At 37.7% G+C, this 17,716-nt stretch overlaps 1 protein-coding gene across 2 annotated transcripts in view; it reads right to left on the minus strand.

Moving 5' to 3' along the window:
- LOC131332485 (serpin-ZX-like) overlaps positions 1 to 5,906 on the minus strand; it is a 28,120-nt gene extending 22,214 nt beyond the window's left edge. The window contains exons 1-2 of one of the 2 annotated variants that reach the window (XR_009201669.1): positions 5,318 to 5,906; positions 3,124 to 3,978 (exon numbers count right to left, since the gene is read on the minus strand). Coding sequence is in view for 1 of the 2 variants with exons in the window: in XM_058366758.1 (XP_058222741.1) it covers positions 3,196 to 3,978; positions 5,318 to 5,707 (1,173 nt within the window). In the remaining variant the exon portion in view is untranslated. Of the gene's footprint in view, positions 1 to 2,949; positions 3,979 to 5,317 lie in introns of those variants that run through there. The other variant, XM_058366758.1, reaches the window with a different exon arrangement.
- Between the last annotated feature and the right edge of the window lie 11,810 nt (positions 5,907 to 17,716).

A 17,716-nucleotide genomic window follows, 5' to 3' on the forward strand; every position in this document is an offset into this window, starting at 1 on the left:
GCAAACATTGCTAACCTTAGCAACATTTTAGTTTTGCTTATTTCATTGTGGATGCTCTAACACAATCAAATTTCGTTTGAATAGCATTACGAGTGACATGGTGCAAACAACGGATTTGTAGAGTTGGAATTCCGACAATTTGTTTAATGGATACAAATCGTCACCCCAATCTTGTAGATTTTGCGATTCCAGCAAACGATGACACTAGAGCTTGAATTTGATTCATTCTTACCAAATAAGTATTCGCAATTTGTGAGGATCGTTATAGCGATAAAATATAGCCTTGATTAATAATAAGTTAAATAAATTACTTGTGAAACTACATAAATTTAAGGAATTGGTTACTATGTTGTGATCCTGAAAAAAATAAACAAATAAAACTGGAAATATTCTGTGATTAGTTGATATTTCCTTTATACAAAGTATTACTTTGGATGCCAAATGAATATTAAAAGTAATAATAAAATAATAAAACTGGGAATATTCTGTGATTCGTTGGTATTTTCTTTATATAATGTATTACTTTGGACGCCAAATGAATATTAAAAGTAATATAAAATGTTAATCAACGCATTATTGTTCTTGTGTGTCTACTGATATCATTGAAAAATTAAGTTTTAATTTGAAAGGATAGTCAACATATCGTCACACTTGATTTACATGATGTAACGTCAATTGCGAAAAAAGTTTTTCAATTCACAACCCTAAAACCCAAATAAAACTTGAATAAATCCTTTTTTATACCGGAGATTTATAGAAATGGTCCTCCTAGTTTAACTCGAGTCTTATTTTCGTCCTTCAAATATCAATTGCAAATCTTTTGACCTTCAAATTTTGTTTTCATACTAAGTTGGTCCAATTTATAACGTCTGTCAGCCAAACTGGACGAAAAAATCAAATTGAGGGCATACGTCATCAATTAGACCAACGTGGTACGAACTGTAACGTCCAAACTGCCATCGATTTGATTTTTTCAGTCCAGTTTAACTGACGGAAGTTATCAATTGGACTAATTTGGTACGAAAACCAAACTTGAAGGTCAAAAGAATTGTAATTGATACTTGGAGGATGAAAATTAGGCTCGGATAAAATTAGAAGGACCATTTATATAAATTTCCCTTTTTATACGGATACTTAAACTTTACAAACTTTAAAAAAAAATGGTAAACCATCTTCTCTTCGTATTTCGATATGAAAAATAATTGATAAAGTATATTTGGTAAAATACCCAATAATTTTTTCTATATACTAAGCCAGGAAATCTTTTCAAAACCAGGAAGTTTTAATTTGGTAAGATTCCTGTAAGGCCAAGAATTATGGTGGCATGGTTATCATTATTGATTACTAAACCACGAAGTCTTCAAAGAACAAGAACAACTGAGGTAGGTTATGGGTTCAACAATACTTTTGCCAACGGTCAACCACCAGTGTACCTCTTTCGCTTGGAACCCAAATAGTCGCCACCAGCCGGCCCGTGAAGTCATGAATCCAAATTGAGGAAGAATTTTTTGTAAGATGATTTTCAAATTTATATACTCATTCTAATTTTCTTGATGGTTTGATAAATTGAAGAATGAATCTTGAGATATTGTAGCTAGCTATCATACTATTTGCGCAATTTGAATTCTCATTGGTATTGTTTGACATAACATTGTAGCATGCTCATAGTGAGTTTTTTTTTTTTGTCAAACAGAAAGCATATTAGATTAACTAGAAAATCGAGTCATAAATACAAAGTATCATATTACAAACGCTGCTAAAACAGAGGAAATACAAGAACCATAACTAGATTCTAAGATGGCCAACCCCCATAGCATCAAAAAATAAGAACTCCCTAGCCACAAACGGGACATTTCTTGTGGCAATCAACTCTTCTTGTTGAGAACCCAGACGAGCTAAACAATCAGCAACTTGGTTTGCTTGTTGAAAGATATGCGTAATGGTAGCATTAGTCCTGCCCACAATCCTCTTAGCTTCTTCAACTCTATAACGATGTGCGTGATCTAGAGGGGTACCTTCGTTACAAAGTTTCACCGCGACGCTGGAGTCAGATTCAATATTAACATTGTACATCCCTTTCTCTAGCATGAATGCATGATAGAGAGACCTCTGTAGATTGTCCAAATTTCCACTTCTAGACTAGATGAGCAGTTAGCTTTCCCAAAGAACCCCAGAATCTAGTTGCCCTTGTGGTCTCTAGTGAGTGTTGCTTATAGTACATGTTAATTAATTATGGCTACAATTTATGGGTATTTTAACGAAGAGATATTGTTTACACCGCGATGTAAACATTTATTTTCTCCAAATCAATTACATCGCGCCACATTGCAAAACAGTGGTTTCAATCAATAGAAAATGACGATGTGATACAATATAATTGATTTAGAAAAAACAAATGTTTACACCGGCGGTATAAAAAATTTATTCTATTTAACGAATAATGTAATAGTAACATTATACACTAAATCTTGTGTTTCCCAAAGTTTATATGGTACTCCTAGTGCACTTCCAGTCACGTGATCTTACATAAGATTGTATTTATCAAAATTCCTACCCATATCGAGTGTGGCGACGAATTAATGTATTTATCAAATTTTGTTAAGCTTTTCTCGAAACTCATAGAACTCTACATCGTATTGGGCTCCCAAGTGTGCTTCCACGTCCAAGTTCATTCTCAACCATCAACGTTTCAAAGGAATTGGGAGGTGCTGCAGTGCAGCTGATCCGGTCGTCCATCTCGGTGTAGACGGCTCGGATTAAATCCAAGCTCCTACTAATCCGAACCGTTGATTATGCAAATCCCAATCTGAGCCGTCAATTGCCGGGATGGATGGCCGGATCAACCGTACTACACGTGTAGTGCGGAGGGTGCACTATAGCACCCCGAGTCTCGTTTCAAAGTTGCAACAAGATCTTGTTGTAATGTCACAAGAATTTCAGAGTACACAGTTAACCGAGAAAATGCTAGGTATATATCAAACAGCTACTTACAATACCATTGAAGGAGTATCAGAAATCACAAATTGCCCACACCATAGTATATATACCAGGTATGTTTTCACCATTAACAAAATACAAGCATTGCCAAGCCAAAAAAAACGAAATGACGAAATTAAAACTCACTACAAGCTCAATATGTGTTGGGCTTCATCGATCGACATACACATTTACCTCACTGCGTCGGATCAGGTTCAATCAACCCGCAAGGGGATTAAGCACTTGGCCAATGAACAGCACTGCACCAGTCATGTCTTCTCTAATTACAAACAAGAAAGGGTGGTCGGCCACAAAATCTATCGGCTCTACATAACAACACACCTTCGCAACAAAAGCGGAAGCGGCTGCCGCTTCAGTGCCTTCTTCATTAACTTCAATGCAAGCTTTGTGGAAAATGCTCGAAACGTATAGGTTTCGACCAACAGTAGTGGATTCCACCATCTCTGTTAGCTCCCCTTCTCCAGGGGAAAAAGGCAAATCCAACCCTAATCCCTTCAAAACTTCAGAAGCTTCGAAGCCAAAGGAGAATTTAAATTTTGGGATCCGGAATATACCCACTTCTACTTTCCGGCGTGGCAAGTGGCGATCTAAGAACCCTGATTCGGAACTCACTTTCTCCATTAAAGCGGAAAGACCATCTTTTGCATTTGGAAGAATGACGTACATAGAAAATCCGCGTTTTTCTTCACCTTGTTTGTAAGGAAGCCTTAAGACTTTGAAACTGTCAAATTTGCTAACGAATTGGTCGTTCTTACTTGTCATGAAGGGTATTCGAACCGAACTCCCATTCAGGAGGTGAAAGTCTTGGTCTTTGGTTTTCGACGCATCGAATTTCTCAGTCCATGCTCCTTTGAAATAGAGTGCATTTGCAAAGATGAGTCTGGTTAAATCATCGACTGAATCGGAAGGAAGAACTTCTTTGATAAGCCCATTGGTCTGCTTTTCAGCCCACTGGTTCACTTCATTGGTCACCTCATCAGCCTTCACAATGATCAACAGAAAACTGAAAGATTAGCGCATGTATAATCTACCCTTACACAACAAGGCAGACCGAAAATGCAAAGGAACAGGGGCGGCGCTAGATTATGCTCTTTTTTATTTTTATTGGTAAATATGTATATCAAAGGCGGCTCTTTTAAGAGCATTCCATGGTCAACTGAACACCCAAACAAATTTTTTTTCTTAGAATACATGTAAAAATTATGGGCTAAATTTTCTTTGAACATCCAACTCAAATATCAACGAACATCCAATTCTAATAGTCTTTTACACGTAACCTAAAAAGAATTGAACTCCCAACCCAAAATCAATTGAACACTCAATTACAGCTCATCAATCCAGGTAATTCATATTGGAACACCTAACACATTACCTCAAATAAAGCTCATAATCATAATAAAAAAAATTTAAAAGAAAGAGAAAAAGAAGAATCTATTGGCATAAGTATTATACTTTGCATTCCCTCTCCATCTTTATTATCGATGTTCTAAATGTGTTAACTTCGCATTCATGACAATAAATTTTTTAATTTTTTTGTCTGATTAGCTTATAGAATTACGGACAAAGTTTTTAAAAAAAATCAACTATATTGCAATCTCTGTTAACTTGAATAATATTTTTTCAAATTTAGACTGTGATAAAAAATCTCATCATGCCATCCTAAAGAACAACATATGAGAACTAATCTAGTCAGCTCTAACATAGTCACTAGAATTTCTTTCAAAAGAGTTTTAGTAGATTATTCATTGGTTAAACGTTGGCACAAAATATGAGAACTAATCTAGGACAATTATTAAATTTTACCTCGTCCATTCTCGAAACACTGTCTACTATGCAATACAACTTTCTAAAAAATTAAATTTTTGTTAAAAAAATAGTATGTATTTTTAAGTTATCATTTCGCCTTGTAGTTAATTTTTTTAGTATAGAGGTTATACAACTATATGAGATTTTGTACATATATTATTAATTAATAGATCATCTAGTAGAGTCAAGGTAATTTTTGAACTCCTTACTACAAATTCTTGGAGCCGCCACTGATGTATATGCATTTTAATATGACAAGTGACTTGTTTGGTGTCATGAACCCTTTGAAAGTGTAGAGTGTAGTTGAACTCTTATACTTTGTCATTGTTATCTTAGAAAGTCAAACTCCTTAGAATCATCTTGGCTTATGATCGACGAGATTAAAACACATATGAGATTGGCTCACTTGATAAACAAGACCAGCTAACCTTCATTTTAGAAACCAGTATTCGACTACCCTGCATACAGCAGCAAAAACACGTAACAAGCAAATTGTCTGAGAGAAATAACCGACCTGAGTAGGAAAATCGACATGATTCAAAGACGCTTTATAAACAGTATCGACCACCTTTTTGAAAGAAGGCTTAAGAGAAAGCGACTGGTCCACCCAAACCCCATTGGCGTACGACAGCGTTGGGCCACCAGTGGGCCCGCCATCGACAAAGACAAGGGAGACAAGTTGGGAGGTGAGAGAGTTGAGGTCGTCGGTGGATTTGGAGTTAAGGAAAGAAAGTACTTGGGATTGGGTTTGGCCTTTGGATCCAGCTGCGATCAAGCCCAAAACGACGTGGATCAAGGGGGGAGAGAAAACAAGGTTTGAGTCTTTGGATTCGGATTGAGATACTCGTTTTGCGAAGGATAGGAAGACATCGGTGTGGTTTCCAATCAATTGTTTCAAGTCCATTTTGTTTGGGAGTTGTGGAAGCTAAGGGAGTTTTGGAAGAGACTTTGTTGGAGGAGTAAGAAGGATTGTAGAGAGAGAGAGGAGAGGAGAGGAGGGGAGGGAGAGGGATATCTGCACTATATAGTATATAGTATATATACTGGTTTAAATACCCAATGATTTCCTCAATATACCTCAGAAAAATATATCATATGATCCGCGAAGTTAATTTTTTTGGGGTTGCGAGAAGAAAATTTAAAAATTACTCCCTCCGTCCCTAAATAAGTGTCTGACGCGCAAACCTAGGCCTTCAAAAAAATGCATTTGTTTCATTAAAAAAATCAAATTTTTTTCACAAATCAATAGATAGCAATGAGTTCTATTAGATTGTGAAAGAAAATTAAATTTTTTAATGAAAAACATACATATTTTGTAAGGCATAGTTTTGCACGCCGAACACTTATTTAGGGACGGAGGAAGTACATTTTGGGTCATAAGCAAAATTCAGATCAACACAATATTTACTCGATGTCTATACTATATAGTAACACAGTCAAATGTCGTTTGAATAGCATTGCGAGTGACATGGTGCAAACAACGAATTTGTAGAGTTGAAATTCCGACAATTTGTTTAATGGATACAAATTGTCACCCGATCTTGCAGATTTTTCGATTCCAGCGAATGATGACACTAGAGCTTGAATCCGATTCATTCTTTCCAAATAAGTATTCACAATTTGTAAAGGTTGTTACAGTGATAAAATAAAGCCTTTATTAATAATAAGTTAAATAAATTACTTGTAAAACTACATAAATTTTAAAAAAAGAATAAAACTAGGAATATTCTGTGATTAGTTGGTATTTCCTTTATACAATGTATTACTTTGGACGCCAAATGAATATTAAAAGAATAAAACTGGAAATATTATTCTGTGATTAGTTGGTATTTCCTTTATACAATGTATTACTTTGGACGCCAAATGAATATTAAAAAATTTCAATCAAATTTTGATTATCCAAGCTGCTCAATGTGATTAGGACATGATTTTAAGGATACCCTTCAAAAATTAGAAAAGGACGGATCGGGAAGGGCTTGATCTGAGCAGTTTTTATCTCAGATTTGATGAACAGTTCAATTAAAAATTGCTCAAAATAAACACTTCCCGGTCATATTTTTTACTAATTTCTTCTAAAATACTCTTAAAATCACATTCTGCACACATTGAACGGTTCGGATCATAAAAATTTGATTGGAAACTATGAGATTGAGATTTGGGATATATTTTTAGATGTTTTTTACTTGTCCCCGAAATCGGCCCGAATATAAAATGCTAATCAACGCATTATTGTTCTTGAGTGACTACTGAAAAATTAAATTTTAATTTGAAAGGTTAGTCAACGTATCTTCACACTTGATTTACATGATGTAACGTCAATTGTAGAAAAAGTATTTCAATTGACTATCCTGAAACCCAAATGCTCTGCAATAAATGGTTTTTATTGTAGCCGAACAGATCTGGACCGTCCAAAATTTTATCGGACGGCCGAAATGGTGCACGGCACCATGTGGCCCGTGCCCACCCGACGCTGAAAAATTTCTCTCGAAAACGAATAATGCTATGGCAAAGCCTACTTATCGTCTGCTTATTGGGATACCACTATCAAAGATTCTTCCCTAGTGATAAATCGGATTCGTTCAAAGAGAATCCTTCACCAACAAGACACTCACTGAACACTATCTATATCCGGATTGTTTTCCATCCATGGCGAAGGATCGAACTTGAACTCTTTTCGGCGACGGACAGAAATGGCCTTGTTGTACCTCACTCCCATCTTCAATGGGGTTTGCTCTTTTCTTTTGGAAGAGTATGCCAATATGATCTTAATGAGGTGTGGGGCTTTGTATCTGACATTCGTTGGGCTTCCCTCTTCGCGAGCGTGCGTCCTGACATTTTTGTGCAGTAAACCCCTCCGACCGAAGACTAGTGGTAGGTGGTCCTGCAGGTGGACCAAATTAATCCTTAAAATCCACTTTTTTACTTTAACTATTCACTTTTCTACAATTACACAGCATCAAGCTCTTTATTCTCACTTTCTATTCAATTAAATATTTAAAGCAATCCCATTAACCAATGTTTGACTGAATTGTTTTTTATTGCTCCAAAATATATTCTATATTATAAAACGAGCGGTTTTTGTCTACACATACAAACATGAGCACCTCTACAGCCGTTGATGGCCTTCAAGCTAAGATCGTAGCATATTTTCTTAAATTATACTTTGACCTCTGTTGTTGCAATAATTAACATACACCACTTTCTTTCCAATTTATTATCTTTTGGTTTTTTCCATTTTAGGTTAATATTTCAAGAGGGTTGACAATTAACCCATAAATTATTGCCTCTTTTTTTTTTTTTTTTACTTCTCTCTATCTTGGCGTGAGCTTTTTAAAGTGAGGTAGAGAGTGAGTAGGTTAAATTGAATGGATAGAGTAGATAACTTATTTAAGTTGGGACTGTATTACGTTTGAACGTGCCTTTAGACACGGGCACCTACTAGTACTCCATAAAGTACTATTACTAGTTTAGTAAACAATGGCTCTCTTAGTGAGATGAGTAACTGTTCCAAAACTAAAATTTTGACCAGCGGTCCCCACCATTGACGAGCCTGATGTGAGGCTATTTTCTTCATTTTGCTCTTTGTTTCAACCTAAAGAAGTGTTTGAAGAGCCACATGTGAATGCTCTAACATTATACAAACTATAGTGAAACAAGTGCACTTCCAGTCACGTGATCGTACCTAAAGAGCAAGTTTATCAATTCTTATGTAAAAATGCTAGTAAACAGTGCATTTTTTTCATTTTACCTACTCATATCTCTCTCAACACTACACCAATACTATCTATTTAACCTATTCTCTATTAAAATATTATTACTTTTATTTTCTTTTTATTTTCTGGGAAGAGAGAGGGGGGGAGAGAGAAAGAACAATTAATAAAATACTACATACATGGTGAATAGTGCTTAGGTATATTTACCTAAGCACTGTTCATAGATGGATTTTAGCTAAGCCTTTACCTAATCTAGTGTAGTGCTCATTTGGAGGTTTTGCTTAGGTAAAATAGCTAAAAAGCTATTTTACCTCAACTGATAAAGTTGCTCTAAGATTGTACTTATCAAAATTCCTACCCATATTGTATGGCTACGAATGTATTGCAACAAGGGAACAAACTTGTTCGAAGACAAGTTCCTACCACTTCATTTGCTGAATTAGTGGTATGGGTTTTAGGCTTTCTCAAACAATTTTTCAAATTTGTCGCGGGGGATTAAGCACTTGGCCGATGAAGAGCACCGCACCAGTCATGTCTTCTCTAATGACGAACAAGAAAGGGTGGTCGGCCACAAAATCTATCTTCCTTACCAAACAACACAACTTCATAACACAAGCGGAAGCGGCTGCCGCTTTTGTCCCTTCTTCGTTAACTTCAATGAAAGTTTTGTGGAAAATGCTCGACACGTATAGTTTTCGACCTACAGTACGTAGTGGATTCCACCATCTCTGTTAGCCCCCCTAACCCCTTTAGAACTTCAGAAGCCTCGAAGCCAAAGGAGAATTTAAATTTTGGAATCCGAAATTTACCCACTTCTACTTTCCGGCACGGTGTTTACACCATAATTTGGTAATTTAGTCTATTATGATCGATTGGGTCAAAATGTGACACGTGTCAACATGTTTTAGACTAATTTGAATTCAACATGAAGCCTATTAAGGAAAATCAAGTGGACTGATCGACGGTTAGTAATTATTCAAATCCGGAACACGTTTCAGAGAACAAGTCACAAGCAAATCGTGGACAAGACTGTTAATACAGGCAGTTGAAGAAATTACAACATTGGGAACGTGTAAGATCATGGAACAAAATAAGGAAGTAACCGCCCAATTCAAACCGGAGGAGGGAATTCCATTTGGTTTGAATTTCAAGTCGAAGCTACACTTTTGAATTTCAAGTCGAAGCTACACACTATAAATACAAGAATTGAAGACAGTTACAACCCCCAATCAATTGCTCAAAGGCTTTTACTTTTATCTGTACTTTACATTTCTTGCTCTAGGAGTAGCTTGTAACGTAATTGTCTGTTCGATTGTGTTCTCATCGTCGATCGACTTCTATCCCGAAGAATAATAAAGTCCATTTTGTTGTTTTTCTTTCATCTCCATTCACTTCATTAAGTTTGCTTCCAGAGAAGTCATGAAATACGACAAGGAACTAAACTCCACCATCACAAATACCCACATTCCAGCATACACACATAACAACTATTAGTCGATTCGTCAACTATAAGTGAGAAAATAGACAAACACACGGCAAGTGGCGGTCTAAGAGCCCAGATTCGGAACTCACTTTCTCCATTAAAGCGGAAAGACCATCATTTGCATTTGGAAGAAAGAAGTACACAGAAAATCGGCGTTTATCTTCACCTTGTTTGTAAGGAAGCCTTAACACTTTGAAACTGCCGAAATCGGTAAAAAATTGGTCGTTCTTACTTGTCATGAAGGGTACTCGAACCGAACTCCCATTCAGGAGGTGAAAGTCTTGGTGTTTGGTTTTCGACGCGTCGAATTTCTCAGTCCACGCTCCTTTGAAATCATCGACTGAATCGGAAGGAAGAACTTCTTTGATAAGCCCATTGGTCTCCTTTTCAGCCCATTGATTAACTTCATTGGTCACCTCAACAGCCTTCACAATGATCAATAGAAAATAAATTAGCACATTCATGATCTACCCTTACTGGACAAGGCATCACCCAAACACCACCAAAAATGGACCCGATGAGCTTTGATGATCACTGTTGTATATTCTTCCTTCCCAAAATGATAGTCTCTTACGAAAAGACTGTGCAATTTTTGGGTAAAAAATAAAGTACTTCCCTAAATGATATTTTGAGTTTCTTCGAACAAAATTAAAGATCTCGATTCATTGTTTAATTTAGTGAGCTAAATATTCAAACCTTATGAACATAAGCACTTTGGGACGGATGGACTATTTCAAATTTTAACTGAACAAGTCACTTGTTTGGTCCCATAAACGCTCTGAAAGTTTAGTTTTAACTCTTACGCTTGTCATTGTTTCTTCGTACAATATTTGCCACCAAGCCTAGGGCCTTTTGGAACACAAACCCCTAAAAATTCAAAATAATGTTGTCTTAGAAATTCAAAGTTCTTAGAACCATCTCCGCTCATGATCGACGCGATTAAAACACCTTCGAGATTGGCTTGCCTAACAAACAAGACGAGCTGAGTTAAATTTTATAAACCACATATAAATTTCATTCTGCTAACCTACATATAACTGCAAAAAAAAAAAAAAAAACACAACAGAATTGTCCAAGAGAAATACACAACTGACCTAAGTCTGAAAATCAACATGATTCAAACCCGCTTTATAAACTGCGTCGATCACCTTTTCGAAAGAAGGCTTAGGAGAAAGCAACTGGTCCACCCAAACTCCGTTGGCGAACGACAGAGTTGGACCGCCAGTGGGCCCACCGTCGGTGAAGACGAGGGAAACTAGTTGGGAGGAGAGAGAGAGTTGAGGTCGTTTTGCTTGGATAGGGAGACAAGTTGGGAGGGAAACAACTTGGATTCGGATTGAGATACCTGTTTTGCTAAGGATAGGGAGACATCGGTTTGGTTTCTAATCAATTGTTTCAGGTCCGTTTCGCTTGGAAGTTGTAGAAGGGAGTTTCTTTCCTCTTGACCATCTTGTGGAAGAGAGTTTGTTGGAGACTTGGAGGAGCGAGATGGATTGCAGAGAGAGAGAGAGAGAGAGAGAAAGAGAGAGAGAGTAGAAAGGCCGAAGTCAGTTTTCAATGCTTTTAAGGGAAGAAATCTGTAGACAAATCAATAACAAGGTTTGGGTTTGGAAAGAAGTCTATAGTCACCCATGTTTGAGAATTTCCTGCACGTGAATGCATGCTAAGGAAATTAGGAGTAATTAAACATTTTGAGATTGATTTTGTTATGTAAACTGATCAAATTTGAACATTTTTTAAAACTTGTTAATCTGACAAATTAAACTTTAAAGGATGATGTTATGGTGTCTCCGGTCATTTTGGGGACACCGTAATTTTTTGGCATAACTTTACCATTAGGAGCATAACTAAAATCAATTACAAGCATAACAAAACCCAAACAAGGCATAACCAAGGAATATTCAAAAACCAACCAAGGCGTAACTAAACCCAACCAAGACATAACAAATAAGTTATGCCTTGCTATGGTTTTGGTTATGCCTTGCAATGGTTCTGTTATGCTTATAATGGGTTTTGGTTATACTCATAATAGTTTTGTTATTCCAAAAGTTACGGTGTCCCCAAAATGACCGGAGACACCGAAGTCATTCCCAACTTTAAAAACTTCAAGTGCTCGAGATTGGTTCTTCAAAGCTTGTTAATTATTCAAACAAGATTTGAACTTTTGTTTAAGTGGCTCGGACCGGTTTGAGTACAACTTATTTGGGTCAGCTCAATTGATAAACAAATAGTTCTCAGACCTAATTTGTGTTGTGGAGAAACGATCAAACCAAAACACACACACATTAAACAAAACACAAACACAGAATATACATGATTTTTTAAAATCGAGTACATCCACAGAGGTAATCAGAGCTATTTTTGGACGGGAAAACTCTACAAGTGAGGCCTCATACCTCACTACACTCACCTACATTGCTAACCTCACTGATACATATTAATGTTCTTACTGATTCATATTCTCACTGATGGGGAAAAACCCCCAAAGGGGTTCCCACGTTTTTTTTCTTCTTCTCTCTGCTCTCTTTTCTTTCTTTTTTCACTCTGAGATTCCTCACTCAAGAGAGATGCAGAATACAAAGACCAAGGCCCCTCTTTATAGGCCAAAACCTTCTCTATTCCAAAGTCACACTTCAGACAAACTCATTTACTCCATTCGGCTGAGAATGGACTATAAACAAGGAAGTGGTTAGCTGTCATTTGCTTTTTTACTCCTCAAAGCCGCCGAACAAATCTAATAATGAGTGGTGCTACAGTTCCCGACCAAAAGGGATCCCGATTAGATCTCGACGCCCTGCCGGCACACTTCGGTCACCGGACGGCCGATCCGAGCTATCCAAAATTTCTATAAAAAAAAACCGAGTGGGCCCACGCAAAAATCAACGGCATCCGATATATATACAAAAACATTGAGTGTTTGGATCGAGCACCTACATAGATCGGATGCCGTTGATTCTTGCGAAAGCGCACTCAGTTTTTTTTTTAGAATTTTTGGATGGCTCAGATCAGCCGTCCGATGCCCGGAATGTGCCCGACCGAACGTCGGGATTCAATAGGAATTTGGGGATCGGGAACCGTAGACTTTTCGTCTAATAATTAATGGCTCATTCCTTTAACTCGGGCCCATTCCTTTTTGTTCTTTTCTTCTTTGGTGTGCTAATTAGATAGGAATGAGAGGATTGAAGCCAATTCATGACCCCAAAAGTCAACAATCTCCCCTTTAGCGACAATCCTCTTTCTTTTTCGAATTCAAACTTTCTATATTTTCAAAGTCTTCAAGTAAACTTCAGACAGATTTGGACAGGTCGCGCGATTATTCAAAAAACCCAGCAACAGATTCTGATACAAATTCAGATGTTTGACCCACATCAAGTCAAATGCTCAACCTCGATTGAGCCAGATTTCTGAAGTTTCAAGCTAACTTCCAGAAACGAATTTCAGACAGGTTCCAATAGCAAACAGAAGAGCAGATACCACTGGAGACGCGCCATCGTCTCGAATGGTAATGACGAGATTGAACAACAGGTCCGATCCATACCAAACATAAAACAGCTTTATCATGAAACAAGAACGGACTCCACCTATCGCCAAGTCCCGTCGATGTGATCAGCATCTACAAGCACCAGATGCGCTTGATTAGAACGCCAGATTTGATAGGAGAATTCCAGAGTACCACTCCACAAAATGGCTAACAGATGAACACCGACAGACAAAAAAAAAATAGAATCTCCGTCGTCAGAAAATCGTAAACAGACGGTTTAACATAAATTTGCTATCAAACAAACAATCCATGGCTTTGCAACCATGGCAACAGATCGAGTGACAATAGATGGAACGCCAAACACTCTAGGAGGTCGAACCGATGCCTTGCTCACTCCAAGACTTCCAAAATACCTCCACTAGAGCTTCACAATGGCGTCGAACAAAGGCATATTATACCTTTTCGAAATCGTTTCGACGAGACAAACATGATAGACAGATCAGATTTGTATTTCGAGCAGTTTTGAAAAAACACAATTTTTTTAGACAGAGAACAAAAATGGCGGTGGTGCTGTGTTTTGGTAACCTGGAAGCTCTGATATCAATTATTGCGGAAAAACAATCAAACCAAAACACACACACCAAACAAACACAAACACAGAATATATGTGGTTTCCCAAAATCGAGTATATCCACGGAGGTAATCAGAGCTATTTTTGAACGGGAAAGCTTTATACAAACACAGAATATACCATTAATTTTTGCATAAAATTAAATCATAAATTAACGTGAATGTTAGTGGTGCTATGGGTGGAACGGTTCGGCTATTACAAACCCGACCGAACCGAAAAAGATCGAAAAAATCGACCGATCAATTCGATCTTCGGTCGGTCCAGGGGCGTTTTTTAGTGGTTCGGGGTGGACCGAACCGGTGTAGGACTGAACGAACAAAACCATATTTTATATATATATATATATATATCGTTTTAATCTTGACCTTCGATCAATTTGATGTTTTAATCTACACCATCCACTCCCAAATTATACTTTTTCCCGTAACCAGCATAAAACTTATTTTGAGTTCATTAATAACAATTTGACAATTGAAATTCTTATTTGAAGAATTTATTCACTTCGATATTTGAAAAAGATCGACCAAGCAATTTGGTAAATTTTTTCTTTTAAATTTAGAATATATAAATTGAGGCCCATTACTTCAGTTTTAGTGGTAGACAAACTTTTTGGAGTAATTGATATAAAAAAAAAAAAAAAAGAGAGATTTACGGTAAAGGCTCTTTATGCCAGTTATTTTTCTTATATGAGATGCTACGGTGCCAAAAGTTCTTTTCAATTGGTGTTTGAAAAAAAAAAAAAAGAAGGTACAATTGTTTTTTAAGGCTGAAATATATGGGTGGAAGACTTTTATTGTTTGGCAACAGGTGAAAGAATTGCTCAAATATGGGTGATTGACTTAAGGTTGAAAATGGCCCAAACATGGCCCATAGTCTACTATTAATTTTTAAAAATGGCCAAATGTCCCAACTAAGGCCCATTTCAGGCGGACCAAACTCTCCGAAATCCCTGATCGAACCAAACTCACCCCGTACCGAACCGAACCGAAATTAATACCGGCCGAGATCAGTCTACGAATTATATACCCCAAACCCGATCAGTTTCTGGGAAATCCACACCGAACCGAACCGAACCGATTGAATAACACCTTTAGTGGAACCTCTAAATTCCAGGGTGCAAAGCATAATTTTTCTATAAAAAATAATGTTCCACGTGAAGGACACGTGTTCAACCAAAAAATTAGGGCAACGGCTCTTCTTCTTTCTTCATTATTCTTCTTCTTCTCGCCGCAGCAACTTGCAGCACTAGGTACTCCAGCTTGCAGCGCCAGGTACTCTCTCTCTCTCTCTCTCTCTCTCTACACGGATAAGCAATGGCGAAATGGTCATTAAGCACTCCCGCACACCTCCTCTTCACCAACGACAGGGGTACCCCTGTCGTTCACAAATCCACCTGCAGGTGGATTACAAACCTGGCTTGAGCGAAATCCGGGTGGGGTTTTTCACAGCCAAACACCAGAGATGAGAAGAAGGGGGAGATGAAATTAGGGTGCTTGGCATATCGGCTGCAAATTCTGCCGCCAAACAAGCCCTCATTCTCTCTCAATCGGTCATGGCATAACAGGTATAATATCTACTTCTCTTTTCTCTCTCTATAAGGTCTTTTCGATCGGCCAATAAGTGTCTGGTTCACAGACAGAGAAGTGCAAAACGGTACCGAACGGAATCACCGGTACATCCATTTCGCCCGAGATTGGCTAAAATTTTCGGTATGCGCCGATAATCTCTGGTAGAGCCAAGACGCTATTGGAGGTGCAACATACCGGTTTTACACAACTCCGGAACGTACCGGCTATTTCCAGAGTTCAATTCATCCTTTAAAGAGCTAATAGGTCCAACTATTCTAACAATAATAACATTTCCCGATCAAGAAAAACAAAGGACGATGGTAAAAACGGAACTATTATTCATGTAGCCTAGCCTAATTGATTGGGACTTAAGGCTCTGATTGGTTTGGCTAAAGAAGGAAATAGGTTACAAATAAATGTCAATCGTAGTAACAGGAATCTGAGAAGGACAAACCTTGTGAGAGAGACCTCTTGGTACTGCTAAGTTTCTTACTATACGATGCGGGGCTGCGTTTGGAACTGCATCGCAATTTTTTTTTTCCGAAATCAAACAATTTATTCTTCAAATTGGGCCAATTATGGGAATAAAAGAGGTTAATTGGGAATAAAAGAGGAAGAAGTGATATAAGGAGATACCTTGAGAGATTGAGGGCAAAATTGCTTCTTGTCGGAACAATTCTAAGGCGGAAGAAGCCTGCAAGCGCTGCGTAATGGAAAGATGAGGTAATTGGGGTTTGGTTGAAGCCCCGTGCACACTGCTCCGCTCTCCATTCTCCTGATCAAATCTCTCTCCCACTCTCTCTAAAACCGTTTCTCCCTCCTCCGCCGCCGCCACACAATGTTGCTCTTGAAGGAGGGGGAGGCAGAGTGTAGGGTTTAGAGGGTGAGTATATCGGAATGTGTATACGTGTACCTACCAAAGTTGAAACTGTCAACGGTTTGACAGAGGAGTTGACCACAAGTCCTACCCGGCTAACATTAGTGACTTCAAATTGATGTCAAAAAAATTTTTTTTTGAAGGTTTACGTGACGATTTAACATATTAAAGTTTGACATCTTTAAGGTATCCACTCCGACCTATATGTCAAATTTATTATTTTAGGAAGTTTTGAAGTGCGATAATGAAAGAAAATGTTTAACATCACATGTCAACGTTGACAGAAGAAAGGAGATGTCAAAGACACATAAGCATTTGACATTTTGGTAAGTTTGACATATTGGTTGGAGTGGATACCTTGAAGATGTCAAACTCTAATATGTTAAATTATCACGTAAACCTTAAAACTTTGGTAGGTACACATATACACATTCCAATATACTCCCCCTCCAAACCCTACACTTTGTCGCCTCCTGCTCCTTCAGGCGAAGCATTGTGTGGTGGCGGCGGAGGAAGAATATCCGAGCAGGACTTGGGGTCAATTCCTCTGTCAAACCATTTGACAATTTCAACTTCGGTAGGTACATGTATACACATTCCGATATACTCGCCCTCTAAACCCTACAATCTGCCTCCTCCTCCTTCAGGCTGACGCAGCGGAATTCACGAAGAGATTAGTTGCGTACTAATCAGAACGAGATAGGTACTCGTAGCCATGAGCAGTTCTTGAATCCTCAAGAGAAAAAGACAAAGTCTGAATATTATTGATAAATAATCTGCATAAACTCTAGGTTACAAACCCTTAAATAGGCTGAAACCCTAGAAACCCTAAAAATAAACTTGGAAAATAAAAAGTCCCATAATTTGGGGCTTTTCCTAAAATTGAAAACGGGAAAGAAAAACAAAACTTTTCCAAAAAGAATCAACTTAAAAGGAATTACGGTCTAAGAGTTATTAAAGAAACAAATCTTTCCTAAAACAGCAAAATAACGCAATTGAAAGCCTAAACGAAGAAATTAGGCCGAAAAGCACCATCGATCATCAACTTAGGGTTGATGTGTATTGACCGGAGCGCGAAAATAAGTCAGCCCACCAAGTTTGGGCCTATTCCGAGCTTGTCCGATTTTAGCCAATTTGGGTAATCTGAAATTAAACACCGT

This window comes from Rhododendron vialii, chromosome 7a (genome assembly GCF_030253575.1).
Source record: "Rhododendron vialii isolate Sample 1 chromosome 7a, ASM3025357v1".
In the NCBI taxonomy this organism is placed as follows: Eukaryota; Viridiplantae; Streptophyta; class Magnoliopsida; order Ericales; family Ericaceae; genus Rhododendron; species Rhododendron vialii.